The following is an 18,013-nucleotide window of genomic DNA, read 5'->3' on the forward strand; positions in this document are numbered from 1 at the left end:
AATAAGCTCATGAAAACATTTCATCATACTTGTCCCTTATAACTTCAGGTGCTGATTGCCTTTTTGAGATGTCCCTGCATTGAGAGCCTGATCCTATGGTCCTACCTTGCCGTTGTAGTCACACTTCTACAATTTGATTGACTAGGCCTTTGAGCATATTTAAAATCGTATTTAAGGTCCAACTGTGTAAAAATCTAGGTTCACGTTTTGCACTTCCATGTAAAAATTCCTGAGAAACCAAAAAAAAATGTTAGTTGTAGGGTTATAACAAAAGTCTTTGGTTATTAACAGTAGTTCAGTCATCTATGAACACAAAAAACTTCAGAGTAGTTGAAGGAAGTAGTGAGTCGAAGTAGAGTGTAACTGCTGTTTATTACTGTGTAAAATATGTCTCTAAAGTTTTAACAGCTAAACAGGCAACTGTTTGTTCATGTACATTAGAAATAATGTACAGCCAGGATCCTCGTTCTAGCAAATCATCTGGCAAATTACCTTATAAGTAATTTATATTTTCCTACATTAGAAAAAAAAAATAAAAGGGAAGCTTGAAGGAACTTCCTCTTATATCACAATGAAGTATGTGAAAAAATGTATCTGTATCAAGTCAGTGAACAGCTTGCAAATGTCTACAGATAGGTTGTTTCTATTCAATAACTTATAAACGATCTCTCTTTTATCTACCGCATTTAAAGGAGCTTGCAGAAGGCCTCAAAGGTAAGCATTCTGCATTTCTAAACCTTTCAGTTTATACATCATAGTCCTATTTATCTCCAGACAACAGTTAAATCGTTAAAAGCACCTGTAAAGTTTCATGCAGCTGTCAGCTTCTTGTTGGCTGCTTCCACCAATGAAGAAATGGTCTTCTGAGGGGTAGATTATTTGAATTCTAACGACATCTTTAGATCAGATGAATTACTGATTGATTGATGTGTATACTTTAAAAGATTTGGTTGACCGTTGGGTTCACTGAAGTCATAGATGTTAATGCTCCATTCATAGGGAAAGCAAACTGCTTAATTCCACTAAGAGATGCAAAGAACGAAGCTGGTCTATTCTGTAAAGTGAGTGTGTTGGGTTTTCGTTTGTGACTAAAATCTTAATACCACCGTGGAACTGATGAAAGCCTGTAAGTAATTAATAATGGTAGTTCAGGCTTTACTGTACAGATTCAGATAGCCGCCTTGTTTTGTAGGGTCCTTTACTAGTTTTTATAATTCATTTAGTTACAAGGAGCTAAACCCTCAGTTACATCATGATAATTTTTATGGACCAGATAGGACAAACGTTTTGACTATTGGTCTCAACTACAGGTCATCTGAATTCTCCAAATAAACCCAAAACTCTTCAGAAAACAAACCTCAGCTATGAAAATACCGCTTCTGCGCCTCAAAGAATAGGGCATGGCTAAGTACTTAGGAATGAAATAATGGTTAAAGCGATTTGGTTTTCCCTTATTTTGAGAAGAATAGCGTTTGAGGTTTTTTTTCTTATGAAATATGTCTGTTTTTAGTGAATGGGAAATGCATAACTGCATAATATTTAACCTCTCATCTTCAGAATCTGCCGAGTTTGAACGTTGGTTGAAATGAGGAACGCGTAAGAAATGTGCCTAATTGACCCATACCTTAGTCCTGGCTTTCCATTTCTCTCAGCAACAGGATTGCTCTCAGAGCGGTCAAAAAGCTATCCCTTCTTTTATCTGGCCCACTAGGAGTCTGGAATTACACATAGATTTGATGTTTCTGGGTCTTGTCTCAGCTGATGCCCGTGTGTATTTTATCTTTCACATCACAAAGCTGTTTAGTTCTTGGCATGTTCTTGGCACACAGCTCCTTCTGTGTGGGTATACTTTTGTACCTTCTAAAGTGCTGAATTTTGAGTGTTTCATGGCTGAAAATCAGGCAGGTCAGAGTTTTGTATATGTTGGATAACTGTTTTTATTGTCTAGTCCAGATTAAGACCAGTCCAGGTGTTGTAAAGAGCAGCTGGCCAAGTTTCTTGGTTACTCTGCTGTTACTTTCCCTTCCTAGAATTTCTGGTCAAAATTATAGAAATGCTTGAGACCTAAGGTATTAAATGCTTTTGAAAATGCTACTTGGTATCTAGAGAACTGCCACACCTACACACAAGAGGAAATGTCGAAGAGGAGATTGCCTTCTCAAGGGCCATTTGACATGCTGTACAGCACCAAGCTGGTGAAATTTGCTGAATATTTTCTTAAAGTGTGCATATTTAATCTTCATTCAATAATTGGTGTTCTGGCCTTTTTTCAGTTAAGTTCTGTTGGTATCACTTGGTTCCTTGAGTTCCTATTTAGCTTAACCTTAATTTCTAATGAAGTTCTTCTCGTGTGGGAGAAATTCAGTTCTGTGTACGTAGGTTTCTTTGTGTGTGAGTAGGTATTTCAGTAGTGCAGTAACTGAATTCTGTACGGTTGAGGACACACACTCCCTTTTTAATTCCATGGGAACACCGTGTACAGAGCAACAGCAGCAGAGGATAAATGTGTAAAGCTGTCATGTGCTTTCTATGATCAGGTAACGTTCCTAAAGCATATGTCACAGATTATAAGTTTGTCGTATCTGTTAACCTTTTGCCCATCCTTACTTGCTGTTGAATGCTGTCATCACCCCATGTTATCTCTGACTAAAACAGCCTCCTTGCAATTCCCATTCCGGGCTGCCCTGTTGATCACCTGGTACGGAGTGTTGTGTGTGTGATCCAGATGGCCCCCTTGCCTCCAAATTCCTCCCCAGGTGAGCTGCCTTTTTTCCACTGCAGTTGGGTGATGGTGGAGTCTCCCTTCCCCTCTCCCCTACCCCAGTCTGAAGTTAGGCCTTTAAAAAGGATTACACTTCACCATAATTGTTCTCAAAATCGTCACTTTGAAATAATACTCTCGCATATATATATTTTAAGAAATAGTCTTCTAATCCTTATAATAAGTATTTCACCATCTGAAAAGGAGCTATATTTAGAAGGTGGTAAGTGGTCTGTGGAAGATTCTGAGGGACCACGTTGCCATGATTATTTTTTTTTTTAAAGAAAACAGAATAAAACAATTCCTTTTGAGTTACGTACACTGCACATGATCTGATGTTTGGTGTGGTCTGTCATAAGTCTTTCTCTGACGTTTGGGAGTGTTGACCTAGACCAATGGCGCTGAATACCACAACTGACCAAGCATAGATACAGTAAAAAGTATAGAAAAAAACCTTTAACTTTGCTGCATAATTCAAATTCTTAATGTCTTAATGCAGCAGTTTAGTTCCAATAAAGACAGAAAGCCAGGGAATTTGTACACGACGGCTAACATTACATACCTGACAACTGTGTACAAGTGACCAAGCAAGCTACGTGGGAATGGGGACAGTAAATGTGGCTCCAGATTTAACAGAATGGGAGGGAAGTAGCGCTTGTACATAGTTTGAAAGAGCTCTGAGAGACTGCTTCCAAAACTGAATGCATGCTTTAGCATGCTGTTGGCCATCTTCTCTTTGCCTCTGTTTCTCTCTTGGTTTGCTGGTCTCTTCAGACACCTTTGTTAATCTCTTCACATTGGGCATATTTCTCTGTTGCCTGTTTCGTTTGTCTCATTTGTTGGGAATATATTTGTCACCTGTAAAGTACATATTTGATCTTACTAGAGGTCACTGTTACAAAGTAATCGCCAGCATTGGTGTTCATATCAGGTTTCTGCCTGACTCTGTAATTAGCTTTTTTGTGGCTAAACTGACTAGAGGGAATGCAAAATACAGTGTGAAAATAGCAACACACGAGATTAGTTTGAATTATCGTGTCTCAAAGTCTTTATCAGATGTCGAGCTCTCACCACTGAAGTCTTGAAGAACTGATATGTATTTGGTTTGGTTTCTTAATTGTTTGGCTCCCAGGGGTATCAGAGTTTGGGAAACTCACTGTAAATATTGCCTTACAGCACCTTTGATTGCAAATGTCTCAGGAAACTATCCATCCTGAGTTGAACTGGGGTGAAAGAGTCTGGTGTTGAACTTTTTGTGCTATATTGAGGTCTAATAGGTATTGTGATCTCAAGCTATAGATGCACACACTTGAGGGGGGGAAAAAAAGATATCAATTCTGTCATTACACATTTTCAGATCAAAATCCCATATGGTTTTCAAGCATGGTATTGGTTTTTTTGTAATCCTTGTATTAGGGTTAAATTTATTTTTATTATGTTAAAAGCTTTGGTTTTGTTCATACAAAATCTGGAAGTAGAATGTCTAGACTCTGAATTACATTAAATCCACTGCGTTTTATCCCCGGATTATTTATTTGAGGTTATTTGTACAGAAGTGCCATTAACGTGTTGAGCGGTTTGCTCTTGGACAGCAGGGGCATGACAGTCAGCTGTAACTTGAGGTTAAACGTAGCATTTATGACGTCTGTCTTACTTGAATCTCTTGCTATTTTAGTGATAGCAGTTATTCTTAGCTCTTGTTGCATTCACAGCGTTACTTCTGGGCATGTTGACTGGACGAGCTGTCATATGAAGATGTATTTAATATGCCTACTGGATTTTGGTACTGTACTGGAGTAGAAAGCCTGGTGAAATGCTTTAGCGAAAGGGGCAGATCATAGTCTCGGTTGTGGTTTAATGGCAGAGTTGCAAACAATAACACAGAAGGTCAGGCCTTTTTTCAGATGTTTTCCAAATGCGAAGCGTTAGGGTTAAATCTTTGTAGAGTATTTGGAAGTTAAAATATTTTGCCCCCACATTATCCATATTTTTTTTATATAAATCACACTTAAAAAACCCACCAACAACCACCCTCACTTTGTGAAATAGCACCTTTGAAAACTTACTCTACTAAGCACTGCAAAGAAAAGGCATTGTAGGAAAAATATGGTCTCGTTGACGAATCTGTTATTGGGATCATTCTTACAAGCAACTGACTGGTAGCGTGAATGATGTTTGCCCAGTCTAGTTCTAAAGCACGGAGGGAAGTTAATTTTTATCGGAGTTAGAGAAGGTAGTAAGTAGGACTCTAATAATCCTGCCCAAACCTGCTGTCCGTAAGTTCAGACATCTAATGTGAATTAGTTGCCTACGCTCCTGAAACAATAAATGGAGAAAAATATGCATTGACAGAGGGCAGCTCGTTCAGTTCTGAGACAGGCACCAGTCAGGCCCGTTCTGGAGAGCGATTCATCCTAGTTTTCCTTTATCCTTAGTTTTATCAAGATTCAGAACAACTAGTTAAAATTAGACATCACATTTTCACATGGCTGATGTAAAATGAGGGGAATCTTACTCTTGCTCACAGATCAAATCATCTTAAAATAGAAGTAACTTTTGTATCCGTATATGTCTTACACAGTGGCACAAACTCGTCTTTGCGCTGGTTACAGAAAGACTAAGAACTTTATTCTAAGAAACATGGCTGTTGCAAGCACACTTGTTTTAAGTGGCCCACAGTTAGTTTTGTAAAGTCCTAAAATTCTTTGTGGTGGAAGATAAGTTACGTATCTAAAGGATGTGTCTGCACAGGGGAAACAGTTGCTTATGTGAGGACAAGGGCACTTGTATGTATTTTGGGTGTACAGGCTACAAAGATTAGGTAAAAGAAAATAATGTAAGAGCAGCAGTAAAATTACTTGGGCTCATCTCTTAGGTTGTCTTCCTGACAACTATTGGTGGCACGAGTGCGTGAGAAGTTGTTTATATAATTCAGAAAAATAGCATGTCATCAAGCAGCAATGTCAAGTTAGAGCTCGCAGTCTGTGGTATGTAGGAAACTCGATTTTTGGAACAGCGGAGATTTTTTGGGACTTCACAGGACATAGCGGCTGCTCAAAGCCAGCCCTTTTCAGGTGTGTCATGTTGATCTGAAGTCGTACTGTTGCCCTCTACTGGCATCTGCTGAAAGCTCTTACCCGTATTCATCAGGTACCGTGGTCTCCGTGGTTAATTTCTGAAGGACACTGTTAATCCATTTCAGACAAGCTCAAAAGCATCCTTTGAAAGCAGAAGTCTTTCTCTTTAAGGATACTCGAGGGTCGGGGGAGAGAGGGAGGAGGGGTACAACTCCTACCTGTCAACACTCATCTGCCTGCAAACTGCTGAAAGCTTTAACTTCTACATTCAAAAGCCCAAAGACATAAAAATGTCGGCTGAATTAATTAAATATTTGAGTACTGACAACCGTTGGAGTGTTTGAATTTCGGAGGCATGGATTAAAGATGTTGAGGGTCATGAGAGAGAGTATCATATTTCAAACTGCTCCATGAAAACACAGCTATAACACAGTGATCGTTGTCATCATCCGAAAACTAATGCCAAATTCACACAACTGTGCTTTGAGAGAGGTGGCAGAATACAAGAGACAATTATTTGTATTTCACAAGTACTTTGCTATGCAATTTTTTTTACCGGTGTCATTAACAGTTATCTAAACAGCAACAAAAGACAGCAAAGAACAGAACAGATTATCTGCTAAACAGTTGTTTTTATTTTATCCCCTTACTTAAGTAATCATCTAATCTCAGCTGCCCTCAAATCTCTACGCCACCTGTGACTAATGGAGCTACAACAGCAGTGACTGTCAGTTGATCAGCTGTACTGTATTCACAGTCAGTCCTTCTGAAGAGCTGTTTCTGCCAACTGTAAGCTGTCCCTGTTACATACTTTCTGTGATCCCGTGACGTCTTGTTCCCAAGAAAGAAAACATCCAGTATCTTCCCTCTGAGCAATCACGGAGGAACACTCACGCAGAGAAAAGATGAGGGATGAGGTTCCTTTCTCCTGGTCAAGATGAATATCCCTGTTATTAGGGACTGCGGAGCATTAAATGCTTATCTCTGTTACTGCTGCTCTCTTGCACTCTGATCTTTGGCACGTCAGTGAAATATGTCTGGTTGGGGTTTTTTTTAACTGTAAAATGTAGTTAATCTTACTTACCTATTTTCCAGGATTGAGTATGAGCGTTAATACGTGTTTGACGTTTGGACTACATTAAATCTCTCTACACGTGCACAGATTTCTTTCATGAGTGGAAGGCTGTGTGTTGACTTAGCTTTGCTTAACTTGTATTTTCAAATAAAGGCTTGTTACGCCTTTAGCATTATGATTGCGTAGAACAAATGCCATTTTGTTAATAGAAAAATATTTGTGTCTTAATTTGTTGAACTTAGACTGTTTCTAGTACAAAACCAGGTATTTGCTATTAAAGGGTTGTGTACAGGAAGGCCGTGGATTCGTATTCCAGTGCATTGCCTGAAGAGTTAAATTAAAATGCCCTTGGGGAATTATAAAGCTTTATCGCTTCTTCCAAATTACGGAGCTAGCTTAGAAACTCTTCAGTCTCTGATTCTGAATAGCTCAGTATCCACATGACACTAATGTGAGTTTGGGAAAATCGATGCTAAATGACGCCAGTTTAATGGAGCATTAAACTAAATACCTTCAAGGTATGGGATGCTGCACGGGAGATGCTGAGATCCTTTTGATTCCGTTTCAATCATAAATTGTGACACAAAAATTGCCAAAACTTTTTTTTAATTGGCTTCTAATGCAGTTAGTTCAGATACAGCATTAAAAAAGACTGGATTTTATATTTCATTGGGGTTCTGATACCTAGAGGGCTCTAATAATGACCAGATGTGAAATGGAAGAAATATTTTGGAGTAGTTAATGCCTAACCATAAAAGTGACCGTGTGTAAGTCACTGTAGAATGTGGTTTGAGCAAGGGCAGTAGGTGTCTTTTTTTTTTTCCTTTCTTACCCCCTTCCCCCCCCGCCAAGGCTTTCAGTCTGTATTCCTATAGTGCTAGAGGAGCAAAGAGGAATGTTTTGATCCAGCCCTGCAACCTGCTTGGGTGGACCTTTATTTGTAATATTTCAAATGCTTAGGTCTCTTTTGGTTGAAATGAGTGTGAAGACAAGTCCAGAAAAAAGTAGCTCCATTTGAGAACTGTGTGCTGCAAGGTCTTCATGTACTGAGGCCATATTTATGGATTTTAATGTTTTTCTTGTTTTCAGGTGAGCGTCCTTACCAGTGTCCTTACTGTGACAAAGCTTTCAGCAAGAATGATGGATTGAAGATGCATATTCGCACCCACACAAGGGTAAGTGTAGCGTAGTTTTTATGGGCCCTTGAGAATTGTCTATGAATCGTGTGTGGCAGAATGTAAATAATTGCTTTTTGTGTAGAGATTAGGCTATACCAACCAAGATATTTTATACTTACCAAAACAAGAGGCAAAGATTTATGTCATTAACTGTTAAATTCTAATTGTGACTCCCTTACTGACCTTCTGTTTTTTCTGTGTTAATTTCTTACATGTTGAAATAATAGCAGTACCAATTTCTTCCTTTAATCTGTGGTTATTTATAGATAAAAATTAATGTTTGTGATTATTTACTGAGTAAACAATTCTGCAAAGACTTCAATATCCAGTGCTTTGATTCACACTGTCTCCTTAAAATACAGTCACTGTGAGCTTTTGTGGATGCTGCACTTGACTTATTGTTGTCCATTAGCAGCAAAATGACTTTATTTAACTTTTATTTAAATGAAGGCAAAATAAAAGGTAAATTGCAGATGTCATCTGGATTATTTTTGAACCTTTACTCTGAGTTAACACAGAGTTCCCCGTTTTAGGGAAAAGTCTTGTCGTGTATGTATATTTACTAGGTGACAAAGGTGAGACCTTGGGCCCTGCTCAGCCACCCAGAGGTGGAGAGCTGTCTTCAGACAGCCAGGTGTGAATCCCCTTAGTGAAGGGAGGTCTCCAGGTGAACTTAGGCTGGTCTAGCGTTTGCTGTGCTACCTGCCTCTGGCCTTCCCATCCACCATAAGAAAATAAACAAAAAGTAATCTGTAGGTTTTACTAGTAATTCCTCAGGAGCTCTCACTGCTTACAGAAGTCAAGGCAGCCTTGAGGCCAAACTGAGAAGGTTCTTTATTAGGAAGTAGGGAGGGTGATAGTTAAGCAAGTAGTTTCCGTAGGCGAATGTGCGCGCAGGATAACTTTCTAAATAAGTAAAGATAAGAGCAATCCTGTTTGTTTAACTTTCTACCATTCTACCTAGGTCTTGGGGGTATTAACTGGAGGTTCTAGATCAAGTTTTAGCTTGTGTGCCCCAAACTTTAGCTTAAAAGTTATCAGTAGTTTGTGCAATGCTTCCTGGTGGTTCATTGGAAGCAGGCTAGTCCCATGTTGTTAATTGTTTCTTTCTTTGCAGCTGTTAAATCACTTCAAGAAGTGCTATAAAATCTTTTCTGTTATTAGTGTCCCATTTTACTGGTTTTGCACCAGGAGAAATTTTGTTACCATATATGTTCTACATGGCTGTGAGGGGGAGGAGCAGTAAACAGGACCAGCTCTGAAATAGCGCCAATTTTAATTTTTTCCTGATTTGTCATACAGTCTGAGTAAAAACTCCCCAGCCTCTGTAGGAAAAAAAAATAAGAAATAAAAATAAGAAAAGGCCTTTAGAGCCTGTAATGATGTATCTCCGTTGACTGTAGTGCTTTACTACACCAAGTGACGATTTCTTCCAAAATGTGTGCTCATGAGTGAGGCTAGAGAGCTTTACAAACATTATCTTCATAGCTTAAAAGCTGTAAATTAACTGATAGCGGTTATTCACAGCAGGATTGCATATCCTACAGGCTAGAAAGCTGTGCATTTTTTTTGATAACTGTATATTTTTTTGATAGTTGTATACATCAGTCCTGATCACCGCACAGTGCAGACAATAAAGCACTCAAACGTATTATGTTAACAATTAAGAAAAAGTCACTCTGAAGTAGAGATCTTTTTAATTGCACTGGATGGAAAACTGATAGTTGCTCTTCAGCTGAGTGTACGTTTTTTGGGATGTTTCTTGCTGTTAGCTTTGCTCTGAAACGTAATTATGCACCGTAGTAGAGAATTTGCTCTTTTATTGTTTGGCTGCTTGCTACTACCTCTTCTACGTAGCTTGTTGCTTGCGTGTATATATAAAAAAAAAATCTTTGAAACTTGCAGGCTGGCTCCAAAATGCTTCTATAAAATTATAATGAAAGACATACTGAGGACTTTTACATTAATGTTGAAACAGGAGGAAAAAGAAAATAATTTAAACACTGCTTATGAATGACATAAAACAATTCAACCATTGTTTGTTACTTAGCTAATAGGAAAGGGAGGAGTTAGGAAAACAGATTTTAGAGTGGCGATTTCTTTTTACTATATGTAGACGTCGTAATTAGACTTTGTATTGTACTAAGAACATAACGAAATTTGATTTAAAATGTCTCAGAAAATGTTCTGCTGTATCACGTAGTCGAACCACCATCCTTACAGAAAGAACGAACTCAGTTCACACCAAATGCGATACGAGTGTTTCCCTAATACTTGAGAAGTCATGATAATCTAGATCTGAACAGGTCGTGTTTCCGTTTTTCTCTTTGGCGTGTAAGTGTGCTAAGCAGACTACTGGAAATCTTTACAGTTAGACTAGAGGATTAAAATATGCAGGCAACAGCGTGATTTATTTCGTCCTGGTTTGGGGTTTTGATTCTTTTTGCTGTCTATATGCTATTCCTATTCTGAAGCTTCGCAGTGAAGCTCGTTCCTGTATGAATGGCATTATACATTCATTTATCCTCAAATATTTTTTTTTTACTTTGAGATAATAAGAATCAATATTGATAACGTTAACATTACTAGCTCACTTTTGAAAACTGAAGTCTGTTACCATGACGTCGCTTCTCTCAAGTTTCCCTCTTCCTCAGACTTCAACGCTTTATTCAATATCTAAAGAGAACTGGATAGCTAAAAATTTTGAAGCCTTAGGAGGAAAAGCAAGTTGACTAGCAGTACTAATAAAAACAACAGAACAGAAAGCAAAGCTTATTGTGAGCTCTCCCAGGTTTTCAAGTCAGGAGGAGTGGTTATGCTGAGTCTGTGCTTCTGGAGAACGTTATCCATGGAGTACTGCAGGATAATAAGCTGTAGTTCAGTTGTTCAGGTGCGTAAACATGAGTACAGGTATAGAGGAATAAATACGTATTTTAGGTGGTGCGATTCAGACGTAAGTGAAAGAGAACAGAGCGGTTGAAGGGGGTTTGGGTATTTGGAAGTAATAAGAAGGAAGAGGGAGAGTGAAAATACTGAGAGGTAAATTGAAAAGAAGCCACTATTTACAAGAGCACTTGTGTGTTTGGTAAGAAGATGAAGAGTTATTTGATGTTTGTAGTAGGTTGATGCTTGTCAGGAATGGAGTGGTTGATATTGAGGGTCTCATTATGAGACACTGGAAAACTGAAATAATTGATCCTTGTGTGTTTGGTGGTGTTTATGCCTGATTTTTAACTTAGCAGTGTGATGGGCGGGGGGGGAATCTAGAAAAATATTATCTGGGAAACAACAGAAGAACCCCTTCAGTAGAGAACAGCTCTTGAATATGTAGGTTATCTATAATAGTTCTGTGGTATCAAGATCGTCTGCCTTGAGGTCTCTCTGAACAGAGGGATGCTAGCAATGCTGTAAGCTGTGCGCTGTCTGAGATGCAGAACTACTGACAGTTTCTGCCACGTACATTAAGACCAGGCAGGTCTGTCCTTACTGCCTGGGGCGTTCTCTCTTTTCCCCTTCTCTACTGTTTCACTCTCAAGTAGGTACATGCTGCTTGCTGGAGAAGAAGGGGTGAAATTCTCCTGTACTCTGGCTCACTTCATCAGATTCTCTCTTCACTCTGTGTTGTAGAGGTGGTTAAGTGTTAGGGATATTAAGATGGTTCACTTTGAGGTTGATAGCCTAATATGTTTGTATGTAGCAGTGATAGTTGAATTTCTAGCTTTGAGAATTGCAGATCTTTAACCAAGAGCAGTATAAGCTAAGCTGAAGATTCTGCGCTATTGGCGTGTAAGTATTTTTTGAGGTGAATGCACGTAATCCCATTGTAGCACCTCTCTGGCGCTCAGGGTAGTTGTGGTCTAATTCTTCATTCTGGAAGCCCGGAGACTATGTGTGTATTGCCAAGTAGTGCAATGCCGTAGTAGGTATGTAAAGTGAAACACTTGGTGCAGGGACTCTGACGTTTATCTAGCATGTGTTTCAGGGATTTTATTGCAGATTATGTGGAGTCCGGTCCTATGGACTGAATGCACAATAGCGCTCCCTGGAACGCGTTAAAACCTTCTGGTTTAATTTTTTTTCCAAAAGGAATCCAGGTCGTGCAGTCCAAAACAGTTTGGAATTGTGCACCAAAGCCCAGTAACGGGGGCCATTTGGGAAGCGTGCTTCAAAAGCGCGGATAAACACTGAAGGAGATGTATTCTGTGTACTGTGTAAGAACTCTTCCAGTGAAGGATTATACCTGGGCAGAAATAGCTTGAAACTCCTCAGCGTGATAGCACGATAGAAATTCACTATAACTTGTTCTGCGATTGTAGGCCATTTAAACAAAGACAAAACTAAAGATTAGGAAATAAAAAATGTAGTGTGTTGGCCGGTGTTCATTTCCGTCAGTTCTAAGAACAAGAGAAGCCAGGAAGTCACGCGTGAAACTTCTCTCTTCAGGCATGCCATGTGTTGACTTCTCAAGACAAATGATTGTGGGGATGTTGGCTATTCATCTTCTTACCCTTTCCTACACATACATGGTATTTTGAAATTTATTCTTGCATGCAAAAGAATTATTCAAAGCATAAATAACAAGGTGTGTAAATCCAAAAGGCGTTTTTGTATCAGCTAAGCCTAGCAAGGTGGAAATAAACATAATCATAGCACCCTTCCTCAAAGGCTAACCTTGTTAATATGTTGAAAAAAAGAATCTGGTCTTTTGGCCTGAAAAATTGTGAAGTGGCTTAAAAGTAATAATATGACATTCAACAAGGAAAGTGTCGTTGTGGATATTAAGCCTAGATATATTTTACCAGTGGGATTAAATGCCAAACCTGATCCTGCGGATCAGGGAAGGCTGCTGGAAAAATCATTGTAGGAAGTTGATTAAGGTCTGGCAGCTGCTAAACTGAGTACAACCTGGGTGGCCACAGGTGTCAGCTCGAACTCTGGAGTAAACAGAGAAGGTAAGCCAAAACCCCTACTGACAATGTAAGGAGAATACCAACGACCTCATATTAAAATGTCACCCGAGTACTGATTTGTTTCTATGAAAGTGAAAGCGTTTGGTGTATGGTTTTGGTCTTTTGGGGTTTTGTTTTTTTTTTTACCTTAAGAAGAAGAAATAGAACAGCCTAAGAAAACATAAATGAGGAGCTCATTGAAGTCCTTGATGATGAAATGAATTTACAGACCATGTCAGCTCTGAGGAAATACACGCGCGCTTCCCACCTTTGCAGCGCAGTAAACGTCAGCTCTTTCCTGAGGCTTTATGCAGTGCCTGGCATAATACTACATAGTTGGAGCTTAAACACGTAGAAAAATTATTGTATGTTACTGCAATATAATTGTTAAAGTTTGGAAAAACGGTCATTGATAGGTGCTCAGAGTTACTGTCATGTCAAATTGATGGTTTCCTTACTTCTGAAAATGGTAGTTCTATTACAGTTTGTTTCGGTTAAATACAAGGCAGTGATGGAAAACAGAAAAGAGTAGAAGCCATTTGCAGATGCTCTTTCATCACTTGGTTTGACTATTTCATGTTTATACTTTGAAGGTATAACAGATACATGTCACTTTTATAGCTTGTTTAAAAATCTGATTTCTGATGGCTGGAAGGCTGCTCGCTCTAGTGCTCAAATTGTACGTTTCTGAGGTAATACTTAAAAATTAGAGAAATTATAGTGGTAGGTATGCTAGGTAGGTACATTTCTTTGTTTCATGCGTAAGTAGCTACTATTTAAAAATGCATTAATCTTTAAGTACGTTTAAAAAAGCATCTGGTGTTCAGAGATTATGTTGTAAGAAATGGAGAAAATTAAGTGATAAGCATATTTTTGTAACTCTGCAAGTGACTTCACTTGTCCGCATTTGAAATACTTGGCCAGTGTGGTTTGCTTTTTTTTAAATATAGATATGTGTATACGCACATATACGTAACGTATATATACAGGTTGCATGGAACTGGCCAATAGATTGGCGTTGATGTTACGTAGCTTCTGGACGTTTAAGCTGTTGGTACTCACCATACTGTCGAGGAATCTTTGTCTCCTGCCTTCCGTGTTCTTTTGAAGCTGGGCAGCTTGGATGCTGTTAGCAGCGTAGCCTCAAAATTGCAAGGATTGGTGGGATCAAGTGGCCTGAGCATTGGGTATGTTTTGAAGTCAACTCTTGAACTCCTTAATCTCATGGTTAATTTGGGTGGTGGTGGCTGAGGGTATTCGTCTGAAGCTCTTACGAATACATCTGCGTGGGTTGCGGTCACGTGAGTGACATCAGTGTAATGATATCAGTAGAAGCTAAGGACTCGGGGCTTGACACGGTTAGCCAACCTTGAGTTAATTTTGAGTTTTATTCATTAATTTCATGGGAATAGGTGTAGACCATTGTAAGTATGGAAGCTAGACAGCCTCCTGTTGAGGTTTTCTTTTCAAGTTAGTGTTTCAGCTTGCTGCTGGAACAGCAGAAGAAGAAAACTGTCCTCATCCAGGCCCTGAGTTAAACAGTCTTTCCAAAGCATTCGTTTGGAACTTTACTTTTACACAACCTCCTCTATGCTTTTTTTGTAACTCAGAAGAATATTAAAGTAAAATAACTTTTTAAAAAAATATGAAATGCAAGAACAAATTGACAATTGTGACATAATGCCACTTGTTCTTTGTTTCTTAGGAAGTATTTGGGCTTAAAGTTCTAAAAAAAAGCAGCCATGAATTCTAGAAACAGCATATCTTGCATTGCCAAAAACAATTAAAATATTGCATTGGGTACTAAATATAGTCTTCTATGCACATGACAGTGTGTAATGAAATAATGAGGTGTTGATTGAATTTTGAGGTTTTTTTCAATATTAGATTTTCTCTATATTTCCCTCTTGGTGAGACATGAGTGAGTTCCCAAACATCTGTCTGAGCATGATGACTTTGCCAGTGCTGTGGTCTCCTTGCCTGTGGAATCCGTGTTTGTATACACGATCTAGAAGGTTTGAATCCCACTGCACCTATAGTTTCACGCTCTTTTTTTTATGTAATGTTGACTGATTATCATCGTTTCCTCGTAGAGTGAAAATGTGCATTTTTATATTGATACTGTTCTTTTTCCAAGAGCAGATCAACATCTATTGAATTTTCATCGTGGATGATTAAATGAACCCTCCTTCACTAAATCTTAGGGGCAGAAAATGACTTCAGCAGTTCAAAAAAAAAAAAAAAACCCAAACAAAAAAAAACCCACAAAAACAAACAACAAAGAAACACAAACCTTACAGACTGTAGGTAGCAAATAGGCAGAACTACTCTGGAAAGTGGTTAGTTAATGGTAAAGTCTGACTAATTTCATATACTAAAGTTTTTGAGTAGATATACCTTTTTTTTCTTTGGCAGACATTTCAGTGAAGATGCCTGTTTTTATTTTCATGACAAACTTTATTGCAAGAATTTCAGATTTTTTTTTTCAAAACCCCCAAAACTGAATTGAGAACTTCTCGAACAAAACATCAGTCACTTCTAATAAAAAGGACTGCTTTAGTTTAAATTTGCCAAAATCCCTTCGCAGTTGTTTCAAGAGGAAATTTTCTGTGCCTGCTCTAGTTATTGGAAGTATTTTTTTAAGGATTTTACATCTCAACTGAGGAAACGTGTACTTGTTAAGTGATTGTTTATTGAGTTTTAATCACTATGAGATTAAAATCCTTACTACTTCTGTACAGTTGTAAATTCTCATCGGCCTTTGTCTTCCTGTCTCAACATTACTTGAGTAATTTAATGCAAGTCTGATAGTTCAAGTAGGCCTCTGTCTGTGGGTGAGCCACTTGCTATAGTTTCCAAAACCTTCCAGTTACTAAGAGAGCATCTCGTTAGTTCTTGCACATTTTTCACACTTAAATTCAGAACTGGACTCCGTTAACTCTCACCATCTGTGTTCTTAAGAGCCTCAGCCCCTCTTCTCGACGGGGGATGTGTTGCTAGTGGCGATGACCTAGCAGAAAGTATCACTGTGATGGTTTTTTCCTGACATTAATCAGCTTAGTCTTTTTTTTGGGGGGGCTGAAATGTAGCTAAACATCAGCTACATAAGCCCCCCTTGTTTCAGTAGACACTCTACTGTCTTTCTTACTTCATTGTACCTCAATCCCCAGCCCTTTGATTAAGATGAAAGCTGGTCTTTTAAAAAGAATTGAGCAATACATTGCATGTCACCACTTCATTGACAGTGGAAACCACCCATCACTCTTCTTAAACATAGAAAAAACGCTGTGCATTGACACTGGAATTTGCTGAGGCTCAAAGGTCTATTACCACAGCTGTTCTCGTAACAGGTTTTCTTGTAAAGAACGACTCGCTTGGCCTGGCCCTCAGCGTGGTCTGACACTCTCTGTGGGGGGTTTCTACACCGAGCAGAAAGAATCTGTCCGATTCTCTAGGACTTCTGTTATTCATTCATCGCTCTTCTGCTTAGCTTTTGGTAGAAGTTTGCTGTTAGTGAGGCCGCGAGGTAGGTTGCGGGTTGCTTGTGGGCATGCGTCGTGAACCCTGGGTTAGGGTGGAATCTTTTCCAGTCTCCTGAGGCTGAGGTCGTGCTTTTCAGGCTGTTGTAGCCCTGAACCTTCATGGCACATTCAGGTGGGGGTTTTGACAGGCTGATACCTCTTCTGGTCACCATCTTTGATACATGCCGTGTGCAACTACCTGAAGAGCTCTTGAGTGTGGTTTGAGGGACATGTCAACATTAATAACTAGTAATAATTGAAACAAAGTGTTACTGGTGTTAGGGCAAGGCTTAAAACACACAGAGCAAAGAGGTTGTGTGAAATATGTAGGTGTCTTAAACTCAATGCCCTTCCCTCCACGCCTAAGGTACCCTTTAGATAATGCTTCCTGAAGTCTGTATTTGTCCCTGTCCTCTTGCGATAACACCACTGTCTTCTGCGTTTTCAGGTTGGCAAAGCTATAGGATTTTCAGGATTCTGTTTGAGCTCTTGGTAGCTGTAAGCCCGACTGGGATATTTTAATGTCTGGCTGGTCATGTTTGTTCCTTCTAGGCCACATATTTCTATTCTTGCTGATTTTTTTTTCACAACAATTTTTTTTTTACTTACCCTGTGTTGAAGTGATAATGCAAATACACGTAGCAGCCAATCATATCTATTGAGTAATACAAATATTTTCAAATTCTCCACAAAAGGTTTGAATGGAGATAATGTTACTGTTTCTACATCTTGCATAGACATTGTAAGACTTTCTTTTTGGGAGCAAAGGAAAGCTCTTTGTTTTAGAATAATGAAAGCAATTAAAAACAAGAAAATAGAAAGTTAGATGAACTAAAGTATATTCTGCAATCACTTCAGTAAATTAATTTAAACAAAAAAGTGAAGAATAAGGTCTCCTGAGTGTGGATTCAGCCCAGGTTTAACTTGCTTGTGCCACCTTGGAAAGAGTTACTAGAAATGTTCTTAACTCTCATTTATTTGAATCATGAGCTATGATTTATTTGAATACAGTAATGTCTAGATTATGTCTGTCTTGCTGTTGAGCTCATGAAATAGTTCTAAATTCAGATTTTAAAAGTTATTTGGAGATATTCATATCAAAGTCACTGCTGTTTTACCTGTGTGATCGATGTGACCGGGTTTACAGAAACAACCATGTGCACTAATATACATAATATATTTATATTTCTTAAGGGAGATACAGTCAACTACAGCAGCAGTTAGGAGTTCAGATATTCTGCGCTTAAGTATTTCCATCTGTGGCGGTTGCGGGATACTCTGTACACATGTTCTATCAAATCTGTCCAATGGCCTTGAGAATTGGTTGTGTTCCGATGGCTTTCCTAACGCAAAGCACAACTTGCGTAGAATCCAAGGTAGTCGTTTATGATCTGGCTAGCCACAGACAGGTGACATGTGTATTGCAGGCTCTGTTTTGTTTGTCATAGTTGT

At 38.8% G+C, this 18,013-nt stretch overlaps 1 protein-coding gene across 4 annotated transcripts in view; it reads left to right on the forward strand.

The window, feature by feature from the left end:
- The window catches only part of PRDM5 (PR/SET domain 5), an 85,880-nt gene that overhangs the window by 58,552 nt on the left and 9,315 nt on the right, over positions 1-18,013 (forward strand). For all 4 annotated transcript variants that reach the window (XM_074588998.1, XM_074588997.1, XM_074588994.1 and 1 more), the window contains exon 14: positions 8,003-8,088. In XM_074588998.1, the coding sequence (XP_074445099.1) occupies positions 8,003-8,088 (86 nt within the window). The remainder of the gene's footprint in view (positions 1-8,002; positions 8,089-18,013) is intronic.

This window comes from Larus michahellis, chromosome 5 (genome assembly GCF_964199755.1).
Source record: "Larus michahellis chromosome 5, bLarMic1.1, whole genome shotgun sequence".
Taxonomy (NCBI): Eukaryota; Metazoa; Chordata; class Aves; order Charadriiformes; family Laridae; genus Larus; species Larus michahellis.